This window comes from Alnus glutinosa, chromosome 14, assembly GCF_958979055.1.
Source record: "Alnus glutinosa chromosome 14, dhAlnGlut1.1, whole genome shotgun sequence".
In the NCBI taxonomy this organism is placed as follows: domain Eukaryota; kingdom Viridiplantae; phylum Streptophyta; class Magnoliopsida; order Fagales; family Betulaceae; genus Alnus; species Alnus glutinosa.
This window is the reverse complement of record NC_084899.1, coordinates 10,411,127-10,429,821: the sequence shown is the minus strand read 5'-3', so window position 1 is coordinate 10,429,821 and position 18,695 is coordinate 10,411,127. Positions and strand designations below refer to the sequence as shown.

Below are 18,695 nucleotides of genomic sequence, written 5' to 3'. Positions count from 1 at the left end.
CAGGCAGAAGATGGTATTGAGGCCCATGCAAGACGTTGAACCTTTGAGTAGGCAACCAACCTATGAAGATAAATTCGGTCACAGTAGGGATGGTGCTAAGCTTAGAAAATAAAGAACGAAAAGAGAGAAAGAAATTCTTACTGCTTGTTATAGTTTCATTTGATTGCATAGGTTTAAATAGAAGAAACCTATAGACTAATATGGAAAGAAATAAAGACAATATTACAATTAGAATAAATAAAGAAGAATCATAGTATGTCGGTAGTTTCCATCTTCAACAATCCCCCTCAAGTTGAGGCATAGATGTCTCGCATGTCCAGCTTGGATAAGGCTGAATAATTTGGGGTCGCTCCTCTTAGTTCGGTAGGGTGCTTAGCTGGTGGGCTTTTGTTTTCTCCGGCGAGAATGCGTTTCCGTTCTAGGTTGGTTATTTGAGCTTGGATGTGTCTCGTAATGGAAAGGAGATTCCTTGTGGAGTCTAAATCCTTTGTCCTTTCGGTCTTGGAGGGGGCGTCAGTGTTGCGGGTGGAGGAGAAGAGACAAGACTTCCATGGAGCGGTCATCCTGAGCTCCCATTGTTCTGCATGGCTTGTTTCAACGATGGAAACACTTTTGGGCTTTCCTGGAGAACAAGAGTTTATCAAGTCTTACAGGGAAGGACCAAAGTTGTTGATTGCCCGGAGAGGTGGCAACAAAGATGGCCGGTTCTTAGAGGCAGCGGTGTTTGGGTTGGGCGGTTGGAGAGGGTTCGTTATGATCCCGAAGGGTCGTGGAGGTTGGGGCTGGCGCAAGTTTTCTGGCGAGTTGAGTAAGATTTCTGCCTTTCTTTCTGCATCGGTGGGCTGTGGGAGGTGGTCCTCGGCTGCAACGGTCAATTTGGGTGGGAAGAAGGAAGGGGAAATGCTGGGTTTATCTTTCGATAGGTCGGGGCCTTCATATGCGTCAGTGGTGGGTTTGGCTCCGGTGCCGGTTGCAAAGGAGACGCCCATCCCAGTGAAGGTGATCCCTCCGATTTTTCCGTTGGATTTGGACAAACCTCTTTGTCTGATAGGTAAGCAGCTTCATTCTCCTAGGTTCTCTGCACGAGGTGGGGCATTTCCAGATAGGGGGTCTTTTTGAATTTGAACTTGCACACGTGGAGAAATTTGCTCGTTAGCCTTTTTTTGGCTTTGGGCCGGGTTATTTTGGGAAAAGGTTGGGGCGGTCTTCTGGGTCTAGGAAGGGCCTTTTTCGCAAAGGCCTTCGCTTGGGTCGGTTTCTTCCGAGACCTAAACCTAAAGTTTTGCAGCAGCCGAAAGTTCTTGTGGGTGCGATTCCGACGGCAGTTCGTGGGAGTCTTCTTCGGCCAGAGATATCGTCGGCGGCAGATTATGGGGTGGGTCAGGAGGTGTCAAGCTCTGGGGGTGGGTCGTTTCTGGCGGTCGTACCCGTCATGCCTCCCTCCCCTTTCGTTTTCCCCCCTTTGCCGACTCTGGATTTGCTGCCTCCGGCGTCCATGGACGTCGCTCCGGCTTCGGTTAGGTCTAAAGTGGATTTTGTGCTCGCCTCTCTACCAAACTCTTCAGTCGGGGTTGGTGCTGGGTTGGCCGCTTTTCCTTCTCCATCAGGGGCGGCTGAGTTGGGAGAGAAGATCCGTTGTTCTCTTCCTGTGTTGCAGCCTTCTAAGCCCTTCCAGAGATACTACAGAAAGGTTAGAGAACTCAGGGTTGGCCATTCTGTGAAATGGAACGAGGTGTTGTTAGCTGATTCACTGGTAGCTTCGAAGACGGTTGTCTGTAAGGGTTCAGTTACAGCGCCTCCAGTGAAGAAGTCTGCGGGTTCAGCGAAGAAAAGCTTCCTTTGGAAAGGGTTCCTCAACCCTCCGCCTCGGGAGGTTAAGGATGTTGGAGTGGAAAGACTTCCATCCCCCCTCAAGTTGTCCTCCACCCGTAGAGGGCAATGGCTTTTCCCGATCTCGGAATTGGCCTGTTGGGTTTGATCAAAATGGGGAGATTGTTGTTTGGGAGAAGGACAATGATTTTTGGGAGGGGTTGCCCTTGGACTAGGAGATGGATGGTTTTCAAGATGAGGAGTCTTTGGCTATCTTGGATGCCTTGGAAGAAGAGATCCATCGGGACAAGACGATTGCTCGCCAGAAGACAAAAGGCAAGAGGGAGCTCTTGAATTTGAAGAGCTCCATCAATTATGGTGATGCTAGCACTTCCTCCAAGCGTTGGAAAGGAAAAGCTCTCATGTTGTAGGGGGTTTTAGTTTGGAGGCTTTCGGGGCAGGTTTGGGTGCTTGGTAGGGGTTGTTATTGTATTTGGGGAGCTTCTTATGTTTCTTGGGTGTTTGTTGGGGGCTTACCTTTTTTGTGGGTTCTTTTGGGTTTCTTGTGGTTTTGGGGTGCTTCTTTTGCTTCTTGGGTGTTTGTTGGGGGCTTATCTTTGTTCATTTGGGTTTTTGGGGCTTTTCTTTGTCTTTTGGCTTTCCTTTGTTTTTGTGGGCTAGCTGGGTTGTTCCTCTGTATACTTCCTGTGTACTTAGGGCGCTTTACGCTTTTTTTAATAAAATCTTCTTACTTATCAAAAAAAAAAAAAGAATACTACTAAACACACCCTTTGTCAACATATGACACCTTCTCGGAGTTTTTCTTTAACAAAGTGTCGATCAATTTCAACATGCTTGGTTCGATCATGTTGGACTGGATTATGAGCAATATTGATTGCCGCTTTATTGTCACAATACAATCGCATTAAGTCCTTGGAGTCAAACCCAAGTTCTGTCAAGAGTATTTTCAACCATAATGTTTCACACACTCCTTGAGCCATAGCTCTAAATTCTACCTCTGCACTAGATTTGGCAACCACAGACCGTTTCTTCCTATGCCATGTAACCAAATTACCTCTCACAAATGTGCAATAACTTGACGTGGACCGTCGATCCATAATCGAGCTTGCCCAATCTGCATCTGTATCGGCTTCTATTTTCAAATGATCATGTTGAGAAAACAACTGCCCTGTACCCGATGAGGATTTTAAGTAGCAAAGAATGCGATAAAATGCTTTCATATGAGGCTTTTGCGGAGAATGCATAAATTGACTCACCACACTAACCGCATATGCAATGTCTAGACGGGTATGAGATAAATAATTCAACCATTCAACCAATCGCTGATATCTACCCTTATCCACCAAAGGGCTCTCGCTACCTTCTCCCAGTTTAACATTTACCTCTACTGAATTATCAATGGCTTTACATCCGAGCATTTCTGTTTCCTTAAGAAGATCAAGTATGTATTTTCGTTGGGAGATAAATATACCATGCTTTGACCTTGCTACCTCATGCCTCCCCAAGTCCTTTATTTCAAACTCATTAGCAAGACGGTGTTTTAAGTTTTGTATCTCCCCATCATCATTTCCTTTTAAGACAATATCATCAACATACACAATTAAAGTTGTTTTCTTTCCTTGAGATGAAAGCTTAATGAAGAGTGTATGATCAGCCTGACTCTGCTTGTAATCAAATCTCTGCATAGCTCGGGAAAACCGCTTGAACCATGCTCTTGGAGATTGTTTTAGGCCATACAAAGCCTTATTTAGTTTGCAAACTTTTCCCACTGAGGATGAATCTTCCAATCCATGGGGAATTTCCATATATGCTTCATCTTCTAGGTCTCCATGAAGAAATACATTTTTCACATCAAATTGATGTAGAAGCCAATCCAAGTTTGCAGCTATAGACAGTAAAACCCTAATTGAGTTCATCTTTGTTATTGGAGCAAATTTTTCCTCATAATCATTCCCATAGGTCTGAGTAAAGCCTTTTGAAACAAGTCTGGCTTCGTATTGTTTCACATAACTATCGGCCTTATGCTTTATAGTGAATACCCACTTGCAGCCAACAACCTTCTTTTCATTAGGTAATTTAACCAAATTCCAAGTCTTGTTTTTGTGAAGAGTTTCCATCTCTTCTTGCATCGCTGTCCTCCATTTTGGATCACTAAGTGCCTCCTATAAATTTCTAAGGACAGACACAGAAGACAATTTGGATACAAAGGAACGATATAATGAAGAAAGGTGTTGATAAGAAACAAAATCAGAAACTGGATGGTGTGTACATGACCAAATGCGTTGTGCAATGGGCATGCTCGTATCATTGACAACAGGTATTACATAACTCATGTCAGAAGTAGTAGTATTACCTGAGCCAGGATCATATGTTTAGCATGTAGCATCATGAATGGTCTTATTTTTCTGGCGTTTGGAGTAAGCTCTCAACTCTTCCACAGGCAGCACAGATGGCCTATCAGTAGGAGACTCATTAGTAAGTTGTTGTCGCTCTGACTCTAGCATAGGAGTAGGGACAGGTAACAGAGTTAAAAAATCTTCTTCAATCTCACTCTCCCCCTGAAGAGGAGTTTGGTATGAAGAGAAGTATGATTGTGGTTTAAAGAAAGTGACATCCATAGAGACAAAGTGTTTTTCTCGATGGCGGGTGATAACATTTGTACCCATTCTGAGTAGGAAAATAGCCCACAAAGACACATTTGAGGGCTCGAGGGTCTAACTTACTCCTAGCAGGACCATGAACATGGACAAAGCAAACATAACCAAAAACTTTCAGAGAAACACCTTTTGAAGTAGAGAAAGGTGAGGACAACACCTCGAGGGGTATTTTGAAATCTAATACCCGAGAAGGCATCCTATTGATGAGATATGTAGCAGTGAGTAAGGCGTCCCCCCAATAAGATTTGGGAACATGCGTGTCAAGCATAAGGGAACGAGTTACCTCTAAACGATGCCGATTTTTCCGTTTAGCAATACCATTTTGCTGCAGAATATCAACACGTGATTTGGTGTATAATACATTGCTCTCGAAAATACGTCTCGAGATTACCAGACATATATTCACCTCCATTTGTAGAACGAACAATTTTAATCTTGGTATTAAACTGAGTCTGAACCATCTTGTGAAACATCTAAAACACAGAAAACACATCACTTTTGTCCTTTAACAAGTAGATCCATGTGGTCCGAGAAAAATCATTAATACAAGAGACAAACCACTGATAACCAGATAAAGAGACCACTCGTGAAAAGCCCCACACATCAGTATGAACAAAAACAAAAGGTGCATCACTTTTATTGATACTAGGAGAAAAAGATACGATGATGTTTTGAAAGTTCACAAGTTTCACACTGAAACTTAAAAACATTATTATGCAAAAATAACATAGGAAACATGCGTTGCAAAATTAAAAAGGAAGGGTGCCCTAAGCGTTGATGCCAAAGCTAGATTCTAGTTGCAGAGTCATCCGCCCGAACCATATGATAAGCCTGTATGAGCTGACCTTGTGTGTTGGGCTGAGAGTCCAAATAGTACAAGCCATCCTTCAAGTTACCATTGCCAATCATCTTTCCCGTGACTAGGTCCTGAAAGAAGCAATAGTAAGAGTAAAAAATTACTCAACAATTCAACTCAATGGTAATATGCGCAATGGATAATAGATTAGCAGCAAGATTAGGGACATGAAGGATAGAGGCCAAGGTCATAGAGGGGGTGACAAACAGATCCTTTACCCGACACTGGTAACAGAGAACCATCAGCTATTCTAACTGTCTCTGCCTGAACAAGGATTATATGACAAAAATAAAAGAGACATACCAGTCATATGATCAGAGGCACTAGAGTCAATGATCCACGGATCATTAGAGGGAGTAGCAAATGCATTTAGAGCAGTGGCTAAATTACTTGTAAGGGCGGAGGAGGATGCAGTAGCAGGTGTATCCAATCGAGACATAAGTCGACAAAGTGCTTATACCTCGTTTTTACTTAGTCCCCCCATATCAGTAGTAGAGGGATGAGTATCGAGTGTGGGAATGGCCATCTCAACTGTGGAAGTATGATGGGCTCGAGGCCTGGTACCTGCACCTGTGTGACCCCCATGATCTCGGGTAGGACGGCCATGAAGTCTCCAGCAAGTCTCTCGAGTATGTCGCGACCTATTACAGTGGTATAAGAATAATGTCTTTGTCATCTAAGGTCGCATCTGCTATTCTGCCACTATCTTGAATTCTAAAATTATCTATCGAAGTGCGTTGAGATGTACCCACAAGAGCAGATTGGGTTTGTGAACGGGATGAAGCAAGGCGCTACGACGACTCTCTTCATTTTGAATGTATGAAAAAACCTCTTGTAGTGATGGAAGAGGTTCCTTCCCAAAAATCTGAACCCGCACAGGATCATACTCTGAATTTAGATTGTAAATTTTCAGGGGACCTCTCTAAATATCCATATACTTGAGATACTCCTTTTGCGTTGTGCTATTGCTTGGGAGCTTTAATTGTTAGTTTTTCTAGGACTTTTTGCGTTTTGGAGAGGCGGGTTCAAAAGATATTGAAGTAGTTATGTGTGGAATGTTGTAACTTATGCTTGATGTGGAACTGAAATTCTCAAACTGATATCATTATGTCGAAGATTACTTTCCAATTTGGATGGGCGCACTAGGGTGTTTTGCTTCTTCCTCACTTTTGGATCTTTTAGAATTCTTTTTTTATTTTGCACGTCTCTTGTGTACTTCTTGTGTACTAGGCTAACGCCATTTTATTTTTTTGATAGACTCCTTGTACTGACAAAAAATTATTATTTACATATTGAAAAATATGTATATCAAATTGTGCTTATGCAATTTTATGTTTGCTGCTTTAGAAGCCTCTCTCTTAATTACGTCAAAGGTACAAAAGCTTTAAATGTCGGCCATTCTAATTGAAAATACGCATTGTAGGTTATGATATTCTTTAGCGCGCATGGGGTGCCACTTGCATATGTGGAAGAGGCTGGTGATCCGTACAAGGCAGAGATGGAGGAATGTGTGGATTTGATAATGGAAGAATTAGAAAAAAGGAGGATAACGAATGCTTACACTCTTGCATATCAGGTACTTACTGTGTTTTTTAATGTCTTTCGTGTCCCATACTACCATCTTTATGTTTGCTTAATATGAGAGATGAAGAATGATAGTGCCCATCATGTGCTTGTGGATAATAGTGGACTCTAAACCCCTCTATTAAGAAATACTTATTATTTGCCACAAATAATTATTCATTCTTACTTGGATTTTTCATAAAAACCTGTCACTCCCCAAATGCAAACGGACATGGTAACCACTATAAATGTAATATTTCCTAAACCTGAATACAAAGTTTGTATAGAGCAATGCAAAAAAAAAAAAAATATATGTTTACAAAATCCTCAAGTAAATATTCTTTTCTTCGAAACAATTTCAATACCTAACATCCACATTGTATTAAAGCCACTTTTTTGTGGCATTGTTTTACGGTGTTTTCAAATTGCCGTTGCATGTTTTTTTCTAAAAAATCGAGTCTCTAGCTCTTGTTTTAGTACACAAACTGCACCTACAAAAGTAGAAAATAAAGAACACAAAGAGAAAGAAATTTTTATTGCTTGTAATAGTTTCATACGATTGCATAGGTTTAAATAGAAGAAACCTATGGACTAATATGGAAAGAAATAAAGACAATATTTCAATCAAAATAAATAAAGAAGAATCCTAGTATGTCGGTAGTTTCCATCTTCAACATTCTCCCTCAAGTTGAGGCATAGATGTAAACAGTATGTCGGTAGTGTCCATTCTATTCCAGGGTCTATTCCGCGTACCAAACGTGCCCTTAGTGTGTCAGCACCAAAAACGGGTGTGGATGTTGTCGATCTACTGAATCAAGGAAAGTTCCTCATCGTATACTTCCGCACACCACTTCAAGGTATGGTTCTTCATCTCACACACGTCAAGTAGTGGCAGACTCGGGCCAGTCTCACCTCCATGCACACATTCTGCATGTTCCTCACGCGCTACATGTGTTCACAACGGATTCTTGGGTTACTTGATCTGACAACCGGCTCAAGTCGGAATTTCAGCCACCCAACTCAACTGCCCAAGTTGGCCTAGTCATCGGCCCATTAGTAGTCTTCCCATTTCTTTACCAAACCATAGGACAATTACCAAGAAACTAAAAAACGAGTTTAATGCAAATCATTACTCAATATTTTTGTCAACCATGTCTGAAAATATGGAAGAGTTCAAATTCTACTTTGCAAAATTGCAAGAATATGCATAGAAAATGAAAATATTTGATTTTACATTTCAATAACATAACATATTTCTACATATATATGTAAATATTTTACTGTGAGCAATAAAACAATTTCATTGTTTTCAAATAGTACCAAGGCCATATTACTAGTTGACAAATGCTTTCGTTTCATTTGACTGGGTTGTACAGTCTTCTTGTTGGGATTGAGATCTCTTCTTGGGCCAAAAGGAGAAGTGGCCCTTTTTGGAGCCAATGTCCATAAGCCCATTAACCCATATTTCGCTGATAGCAAATGTTTCTTCCCTATTGGGGCAAACACGGTTGCACTGTCCCTCATTTGGGACCCACCTCTCATCGTCTTCATATTAGGACCAAACTATGGTATTAAGCTATTACCTTATACCCATAAATAAAGGGAGTTTCAATACGTATATCAAGGTACTCACCACAGTCATGCTTAATAATCAAGGTGGCAAATCAACTTTTACAAAGTTTGTGCAAGTATTTTATCATTATCAATTCTAATTTGTAAAGTCAATTCTCTTCATTACCAATTCTCACACATAATATTGATATAATCAACGCATGAGTTCATTAATATACTGTTATTAAATAAAATTTAGTATGCATTACATTTACAAAATATAGCTCCACTTAAGATTATTTTTGGCGTGGAGACATAAATCTGATTGTGCAGATTTTCATTAGAGAAAGAATAGTATGATGGAAACATACATGTGCCAAAATACTTAAATATTTTAAGCATCTATACTTTTTTGGCAAAACATAGATATATGTATTTTTGTCCAAATTAACTAAATCCACGTAGTTTGTACATTCGATTAGCAAGAAATCCACCATGTCACTTAACCGATTCCACACGATCTTAACAAAAAAAAAAAAAAACATGAAAAAATGTTAATTCCTGATATCAGATTGCAAACCCCCTTATTTTCCCCAATCACGTAATCCATAAAAGTCCAATTTGCCAAATTAAGCCCCCTTCACACAAGGTCAGATTTGGTCAAAGTACTTAAGTCATCAATTAAAGGATCGCAATTCATGATTTAGTCATCAATTTGGGGATATAACATCCAACCCCATAAATCCCCAAGTTCTAGCCCCAACCGAAACTTTAATTGTCCAAATACATCAATTTATTCACACTCAACTTAAATTGAACATTTGTACTAGTAATTCAAAAGCTTCCATTTTTTTTATTTTTTATATGTATATATATATAAGTAAAGGAAGTTTATTAAACGCGCAAGGGGCGCAACCAAAATACGCGAGGAGTATACTGTTGAAGATGGAAACTACCGACATACTATGATTCTTCATTTATTCTGATTGTAATATTGTCTTTATTTCTTTCCATACTAGTGTATAGGTTTCTTCTATTTAAACCTATGCAATCGTATGAAACTATTACAAGCAATAAGAATTTCTCTCTTTTTGTTCTTTATTTTCTACATATACAAGAGAAACCACCCAGCAAATCAAGAACGAGAAAAAAGAGTACAAAAATTTGCAAAGCTAGACTTGGGGAAGGGCAGTAGTAGAGATCCTCTCAAACAGGGATTTAATGAAACAAGTTTGTAGATCCGAGCTCGTTCTCTCGCGATTATCAAAGCTTCGAGTGTTCATTTCTCTCCAAATGTACTACATTAAAAAGGGAGGAATTACATTCCAAACAATATTGATATGATTCTGACCGACACTTTTTTTCAAACACGCCAAAAGATCCACCACCCGTTTAGGAATAACTCACTCTACCCCAAATTTGAAATACCATAATCCACAAATCTCTCGCGACATCACAATGAAGAAGAAGACGAATCAACCACAAAGGAGCTCTAGTCCTCGAAATACTCTTCCACGGAAAAGATGAGTCAATGTTAGGAAGAATAATTTTGTAAAAGGATTTCACCTTAAAAGATCTTTTTTCGAGGTCGTCCAACATAATTTATCATCACCTCTCTGACCCATCTTAGCTAAATACAAAACATTGAAGAAAGAGACGGAGTCCACCTCCCAATCATGCGCCAACCTGATGAAATTAATGTCCCAATAAACCGCATCATTGCTAACAATCCTAAGTTCAACTACCATAGCATCCCTATTCCTTGCGAGGCAAAATAACTCCAAAAGAGGTTCCTTCAAAGGATGATCTCCACACAATAATTCATGCCAGAAGTTGGTACAAGAGCCATCACCCACCTCGATACTAATAAAGCTAGAGAAGGCATCCCACCCCCTTCTAATGTGTTTCCAAAGACTCGCCCTATAAGCTCCAGTGACCCCCTTTGTACACCATCTACCTGCCAAACTGGCATACTTATTATCACAATCTGACGCCAAAATGCTTCTTTCTCCACAGCAAACCTCGATAACAACTTACCCAATAGAGCCTGATTAAAATCAGACAAACTCTTGATCCCCAAACCTCCAAGCGGAATAGGAGTACAAGCCTTCTTCCAATTAACAAGATGGAATTTAGGCTCATTTTCCAAACCACTCCACAAAAGGTCCCTTTGCAATTTTTCTAACCGATTAGCAACACCAACTGGGATAGGGAAGAGAAAAAGGAAATAGGTAGGAAGGTTGGAAAGAGTGCTCTTAATCAATGTTATTTGACCACCCTTAGACAAGTAAAGTCTTTTCCATCCTGCTAATCTTTTCTCCATTTTCTCAATGATAGAATCCCAAATATACTTAGCCTTAAACGGAGCACCCAAAGGGAGCCCCAAATATTTTATAGGCAAAGATGAGAGCCTACAACCCAAGATACGAGCCAACCCACTCACATTTGACACATTGCCCATAAGAACCAAATTCTAATTTAGCCAAGTTAATCTTCAACCCTAAAGCAACTTCAAAACAAAGGAGGACACATCTAAGGTATCAAAAATAATTTGGAGTAGTCCCACAAAAAATGAGGGTATCATCAGCGAAAAGGAGATGGGACACATATATAAGATCATCACTCCTAGCCCCCATCGAAAAGCCAGAGATAAAGTCCCCATTCATAGCAACTGACACCATATGACTCAAAGCATCCGTAACGATCACAAAGAGGGGGGAAAGAGGGTCACCCTACCTCAAACCCCATTGAAGAAACCACTAGACGTACAATTAATCAAGATCGAGAACTGGACTGTAGATATGGAATGTGCAATCCACTTATCTCCAAATCCACATCTCCTTAGCAAGTAGAACAAAAAGTCCCAATTGACATGATCATAAGCTTTCTCTGAGTCCAATTTACACAACCCCCGACTAGCCTGATTTGAGACAACTATCTAGGCATTTATTAGTGATGAGAACCGAGTCTAAGATCTAATGACCTCTGATAAAAGCATTCTAAGTATTAGAAATGATATTCTCCATTGCAATTTTCAATCTATTCGCCAAGACCTTCATAATGATTTTGTAGATGCCACTCACCAGACTAATAAGGCGAGTCTTTTTTTTGAGAAGTAAGAAGAACTTTATTAAAGAAAGCGTAAGGCGCCCCTAAGTACACAGGAACAACCAAAGCTAACTCGCAAAAACCCACAACAACAACACCACGGCCCCAGAACACGAAAAAACAAAAAAAAAAACTACAAAAGAACCCCCACTTTCTTAGGGATAAGGGTGAAAAAAGTAGCGTTCAAACTTTTCTCAAACTTACCACGCTGATGGAATTCAAGAAAGACTTTCATGACATATATTTTGAGAACATCCTAGCAAGATTGGAAGAAAGCCATAGGAAAACCATTTAGACCCAAAGCCTTATCCCCATTCATGCGTCACTACCTCAAAAAACTCGCTTTCCTCGAAAGCTTGCTCCATCTAGACTGCCTCCTCACTAATGGATTGAAATGGGAGACCATCCACGTTCTGACCCCAATGCTTATTAGCTTTTAACTTCAGAATTAAAACAAAATTGGGGCACCCTTGAAAGCAGTAGGAATTCCACAGTGCCTCACCTTCTTAACAAAACCTTCTGCTTTCAACCACATGTTTTCAAATTTAAAGTAACTTCTACCCCTCTGAAATTCACCGCAATCAAGAAGGATAGCAAAATGATTTGAAAGAAATCTGTGTAACCTACTCTAAGCAACATCCGGAAAGTGAGCCTTCCCACTCTAGAGAAATGAGAAATTTGTCAATCCAGACCACGAGGGGGAGTCATGGTTGTTAGACCACGTGAAGCTTCCAGCTCGAATAGGTATATCCATAAGACTGCTCAAAGATAAGTATGAGAACTCTTCTATAGTAGGAGAGGAACTAGCCCCTTATTTATCACTAGAGAAACGAGTGACGTTAAAATCACCCCCAATGCGCAACGGGATATCCCACCACATTATCAGACCTGCTAGGCTCTAATTATAGAATTGAACGATCAATTGAAACAATTATGTTTGGGAAAATAGAGTCCTTAAATTTTGAGGACGTCTGGGGAGAGGAAGAGAGTGAAAGAAAGTGAAGAGAGAAGAGGAAAGCAAGAGAAGAAAAAGAAAAGAAAGGTGGCTGATATGTTTTTCTTTTCTTTCTTTTTTCTTCCGCTGGGTGGGGGTCTGGTGATTTGCAAAAGGTTCCCCTCTACTTTCTCTAATTACCTGAATGGCCCCTATATAACCATAATAGAAATCCTGAGCAAAATATGAGTATTGGGGTATTACAAAACCTGTGCCCAGATATCCTGCAATGAAATATTGACTTTTTGTGTGCTTTATATTATATTTGCAAATTGCATTATATCATTCATTTCCTAGTTTGTGTATATATATAAAATATTTATTTATAAGCGTGTTAATTTTTTACAAGTAATTGCAATTTTATTAAAAAAGCAGTGTAAGGCACCCCTAGTACACACAGAGTATACAAGAAGCAATAGCCTCACCACCGACCTGACAAGGAACAGCCCACAAAGCAACCCAACCCTAAGCCCCTAAAGCTCACAATCCTCAATAATTAGTATACTAAATAAAAAAATCTCTTTTCTTTGAGATTAGTAACTTTTAAGAGAGTACTATGTCTCTCTTCTTAGGTGGCCGAGGTGCAGATAAGGTTGTTAAAGTGGCCCTTAGATTTGGCTCAAGAGAGGTGGCCCAGGCTTGGAGCAGGTCTTAGATTTATGTTACTAATCAAAGTAGAAAAAATGACCAGACTAATGAAGATCTTAATAAGATTGATGGCAAGAAAACTTAAAGTTGACGCTCGCCACTCCTATCATATATATACTGTTCTTTTAAAATGGTCCCTTATTTCTTTCTTATGTTTGCTTCCACATAAAGTTCTTCATTAGGTATGATTGTCTCTATTTAATTCTTTTCTTTTCTTTTCTTTTTCCCCTCAAAGCTCTTGTGTCTGATATTTTCAAGCAAACAATTTTTCTATATCTCATACACTACTTGTGTTTTCATCTTTACTTTTCTCTGATAAATGCTTTCGTTTCTTTCTTTATAATAAAGTATTGATAACATTAAATTAATGTATAGCATGCCAGTGGTATCCTGAATATAGAACATACTGAAAAACTAAGCATCTATAATTATGTAAATTAGATATGAATTAAATAACTTGTGCATTGCGCGTGCTTTAAGCTAGTTAGTAAATATACTTAAAATATTTTGAAAAGGTAACTTTTTCCTGTGGATTCATTGGTTGGAGGAAATCTCAATGCACTCAGGCTATTGAAGCCTTTGAAAATTTATCTTGAAGGTAGACTTGTCAAAGAAGCCAGAACTTTCATTCCTATCTTATGTTTGAAGGGTCAGCCTACTGAACTTTTTTCACCATCAATTGGATCAACTTTCTCATAAGTTTCTGTTATAAAACCATATAATATTTGTTAAATTAGTGTATTTCACAAAATAGAGTTTTAAGATTTTAATATTTAGTATCATTTTAGATGATAATAGGAGACTTTTTGACGTCCCATGAGCAAAATAGATTGTTCTATTTCACGTCTTATTGCATGTTATCCATGATACCATTGTGGAACTCAGTAGACAGTGAATGTTTTTGCAGAGCAGAGTTGGACCTGTGGAATGGTTGAAACCCTATACGGATGAGACAATAATTGAGCTTGGGCAAAAGGGAGTGAAAAGTTTGTTAGCTGTCCCTATTAGGTAATGTGTGTCTTCAACATTCTTTCTATAATTTAGGTTAGCTTTATATTTGCTTCATGATGGTCTGTCATTGACTCTCTCTCTCTCTCTCTCTCACACACACACACACGCACGCACGCACGAGCACGCCACATATGTTTAGACATATTTAACTAGTGAAAGTTAGCTGTGCTGTTAAAGTTTTGAAGCTTGGTTCACAGCTTTGTCAGCGAGCACATTGAAACTCTAGAAGAAATTGATGTCGAATATAAAGAATTAGCTCTGAGGTCTGGTATAGAAAAATGGGGGCGTGTTCCTGCCCTAGGATGTGAACCGACCTTCATTTCAGATTTGGCAGATGCTGTGATTGAGAGTCTCCCTTATGTTGGAGCTATGGCAGTCTCAAACCTCGAAGCTCGACAGGTACCTTTGTCTTGGAATTGAATTGATATGCTATGCGTAGTCAAACATTACAGTTTGGAAAGGATACTAACACTATAAACTTTGATAACACAATTGATCTCCTGTAAGAATGCTTTATGTGTGTTTCCAAATATCTACTTTATTGTGAATGGTAATTATGTGTCTTCAAAGATCTCCTCCATGTAAAAGATAGTTACTGTATCTGAAACAAATCACATGTTATTGAGAGTTTACTATATAAAATGATCTGAACCTTATGTTTGAGGGCTGGGGAGGAGAAATATTCTGTAGCAATTTTTTATATTTTAATGGGCCCTTAAAATCTATATATATATATATATTTGGGGGTTTTTTCGGGGCTTTGCTGTATCGTGGGGTTTGGGTTTGAGGGTTTGCCGGGGTTTAGGTTTGTGGGTCTTGGGTTGGAAGGTTTGGGTTTTCCGCTCGTTTTGGAGCCTCTTGTGTATTCAGGGGCGCCTTTCGCTTTTAATAAATTATTATTCATAAAAAATATATATATATATATATATATATATATATATATATATATATATATATATATATATAATTTTATTTTTATGGCCCCTTAAAATACTTGGCTTTTAGAAGTTGAATTGTTGTTAGATTTCTTATCTGCCAAAAGCATATACGTGTTTCAGGGGCCTAAGAATAGGTCAGCAGGATAGGTTAATGTTCAAGCTTTTCTGCTTTATTCAGTCTACTTTCTTCATTGCTGGTTGTGTAATATGAACTTTATTAGTCCTGAACTTTGGTGAGGCCTAGATACTTGAGTATAGGAGAAATTTGATTTCATGATTAAGAACAGAATCCAGATCAATATTTTTTTCTTTTCAGAAAAGTGAAAGACATAGAGCTAGTGAATAGCATGATTATGCTTGAAGGATGGAAAAATGAGAATTTAGAGTTTACTTTCTTCATTTCTGACATTATGTTCCATTGGAACGTTTCTTTTCTTTTCTCTTTTTCATTCTTTTGTGTGTGTAATGCATAGATCAAAAGAGAGCTCAAAGAGCAAAAGGGTAAACATCATAAAAAGCTAGTCTGCTGTCTAGACTGGAACAACTTGGCAACTCTTTGGATAATATTTGTTCTCATAATAATTAGCATTCGTGTTCTTGACAGAAGTTTCTAGGTTCTAGGCATAGGAATCTTTTTTTCCAAGTTTGTTGGTGAAGGTTGTCTTAGTCATTTACTGTTTTGCTCCAGCAGCTCTTTGGTTAAATGTTGCTTGGTTGTAGTGGGCCTAGTTATTTTTGGTAACTAAATCAAGCAAGGCTTCCAAGTTTACCTGGTCCCCAGCTCCTCTTTAGCTCCTTGTGGTGCACTGGTGTGGTATCATGACATATTTTATATGTGTGATCCTGTTGCCCCATGGGCCATCCTCGCTTACCCGGACCTTGTTGCCCTGATGAATCTTTCAAATCCTCATTTTCTCTTCTTTCTTTTTTTTGGGTGCTGAAGATCTTTAATTGGCTTATATGTATAATAGTTATTTCTGTGATGCATCAACACTTTAGGCAGACCTGTTTTGCTCTTTTCCACATTTTCCTATATCTTTTCCCTTGATTACATTTGTAGTATTAGCATGTAAGTATTGCCAAACTAAATGCCATAGAATTTATTAGTTGCTTCTGATTTCTATTACATCAAATTGACTATATCCCAAGGGGTTGGTCTAGTGGTTCCTCCAACTTGTGATTTCTCACCTTGGGCTTCTGGTTTGACTCTTCTCACTTGTATCCAGTCAAGTCTTTGGGGGCCATCCCTGTGGATTTATTGCTAGAATTGTCTGGTTGGGATGGTGCTCAGAGAGTTTTGGAGACCTCGTTAGACGAAATAAAAGACTATGACAGACTTAATAATTACTGTAGAATATAAGAATGAGTTCAGAGAAATTCATGAAGGGACTATATGATGTAGAACCAACAATAATCGCAAAAATACACAGTGAAAGTAGGGAACAGAGAGGGAGGAAGAAAGAAGTTAAGGGGAGAGAAATAGAAAAAAAAAGAAGTTAAGGGGGAGAAAGAAAGAAAGAGAAACGAGAATCAATGCCATATATTTTTTATTCCATTAAAGTCTACCTCTGTTAGAGTACATACACACTTAAATAGACTATCGACGAAACCCTAATCTAAATGACTTTGGGCAAGGCCCATTTTTTTTTATTGCAAAACCACCCTTGACTCTTGAAATTTAAATAAAACATAAAATTAAATACTAATAACTCAACTAATAGGACCTAAATAAAACTACATGGATCAGTATTACAAGAAAATTAAAAAATTAGAATTGATCTCTAGAATTGAATAAGATTAAATTAAAGTAAAATTCTTGTCTCACCCTTTGCATCACTATAGTTTATGGATTATTTTTTCTTTGAAATAAGCAAAGATACTTTTACTATGTGAAATCATTACTTATCTCAAAAGCTTTAAGTAATAGAAATGATAAATTTAATCATTTAATTTATATTCTAACGCTCCTCCTTCTGTGTGAGATCAAACTCTTTAATAAGTGAAGCGCAACACATGAAATATTTAATTGAAATGAAAGGTGAAATAGCTCGTCTGTTAAGGTGATTAAGTCTTGTGCTATCCTCATTACCATCGTGGTCCATCTGAACACATCATCATTGTCTTTGAAGAAACAAAGTCAAAATGAGGCTTCACTTCCTAAGCTGTGGTTATGTTTGTGACAAGTAAATGGTCCATTTAGTTTATTGATATCCAGTCAAACTGTCCTGGATTTTTCTTGTGAACTATAAGGAAAAGCCGACTTCTTGTAGTATTTCTCGTCTTGATTAGTTATATAGACAAGCCATCCTGGGGCAACTCTACCACAGATCTTTACTTTGGGCTTTTATAATGCTTGCCTTTTGTTTGTCGCACCTTTTGTAGTCTGATCAGAGGTTGGGGCTTTTGCAGTCTCTGGTTCCCCTTGGCAGTGTAGAAGAATTATTGGCAGCATATGATTCGCAACGCAGGGAGCTACCACCACCAGTTACAGTGTGGGAATGGGGTTGGACAAAAAGTGCCGAAACTTGGAATGGAAGGGCAGCTATGTTGGCAGTGCTTGTTCTATTGGTCCTAGAAGTCACCACTGGGGAGGGTTTTCTACACCAGTGGGGCATATTGCCCTTATTTCAGTGAATCTCTCCCTCTCTCTCTCCCCCACCCCCGCCCCCGCCCCTGTCCCCGTGACCGAGAGAAATTAATGTAAACATATGTAAATTTTGTTTATGCATACTGTTGGCATCTTTCATACTTGTATGGCATTAGGTCATGCATCATTATTATGCGCATCACACGGGATCCAATTTGGGTAATAGTCTAGTGACAACACTGACTTGGGTGAAAATTAAAAAATATGTCATAGTGGTTTTGGTTTGTATACCTACCTGTAAAATGTTGCCTGAATGTATGCTGTAAAGGTTTTTTGCTTTGTATTTTCATTCCTATTTGTTTGCACTGTTTAGAAATGGTCAAAAGGTCGTTTGTGGACTAACAGTTTTATGTAATTTGAAGGTAGTTTAACAATATTCTTTATGGACACATTTCCTGCATAAAGAATCTCCTTAAGATTGGTCTACCGGCCCCTCCACAACCTTCATCAATCTGCTCATCATAAAGGAATCTCCCCAATCTGATTGGTAAGAGAACTTGAGGCTGGCTCAAGATAGGAAGTGCCTGGAGGCTCAACTGGCTGTAGGTTAGTTCAATTGGAATAATATCTTTCCATCATACAAAAGATTTAAGATCTAATCTTGGCGATATCAAGAGAAGTGGCTTCACCAAGAACTAGAACTTTTTAGCCTCTTCATAAGGTTTCTAATTTTATGAAATTTATTCAGATTAGATGCTTAATTTCAATTGCATAGAAATTATTTTAATGTTCTCTGATGTGCCGGATATCTACTCGGCTGGCCCAAGTTGAGAATGTAGCCCGAGAGCCAATGATTTGGGTCGGGGTAGTTAGGCCAAAACCACAAGCCTCAATCGTGCCAGAGAAGCTAATGTTCATGTTGTTTATATAACGACTTAGTATATGGCGTAGA

General features: G+C 38.9%; 1 protein-coding gene across 1 annotated transcript in view; it reads left to right on the top strand.

Moving 5' to 3' along the window:
* Positions 1-18,086, top strand: part of LOC133857820 (ferrochelatase-2, chloroplastic) — a 35,213-nt gene extending 17,127 nt beyond the window's left edge. Inside the window, exons 7-10 of the mRNA XM_062293170.1 lie at positions 6,767-6,919; positions 14,115-14,215; positions 14,416-14,617; positions 17,566-18,086. Coding sequence (XP_062149154.1) covers positions 6,767-6,919; positions 14,115-14,215; positions 14,416-14,617; positions 17,566-17,790 — 681 coding nt within the window. The 3' untranslated portion in view covers positions 17,791-18,086. The remainder of the gene's footprint in view (positions 1-6,766; positions 6,920-14,114; positions 14,216-14,415; positions 14,618-17,565) is intronic.
* The last annotated feature ends 609 nt before the right edge of the window (positions 18,087-18,695 follow it).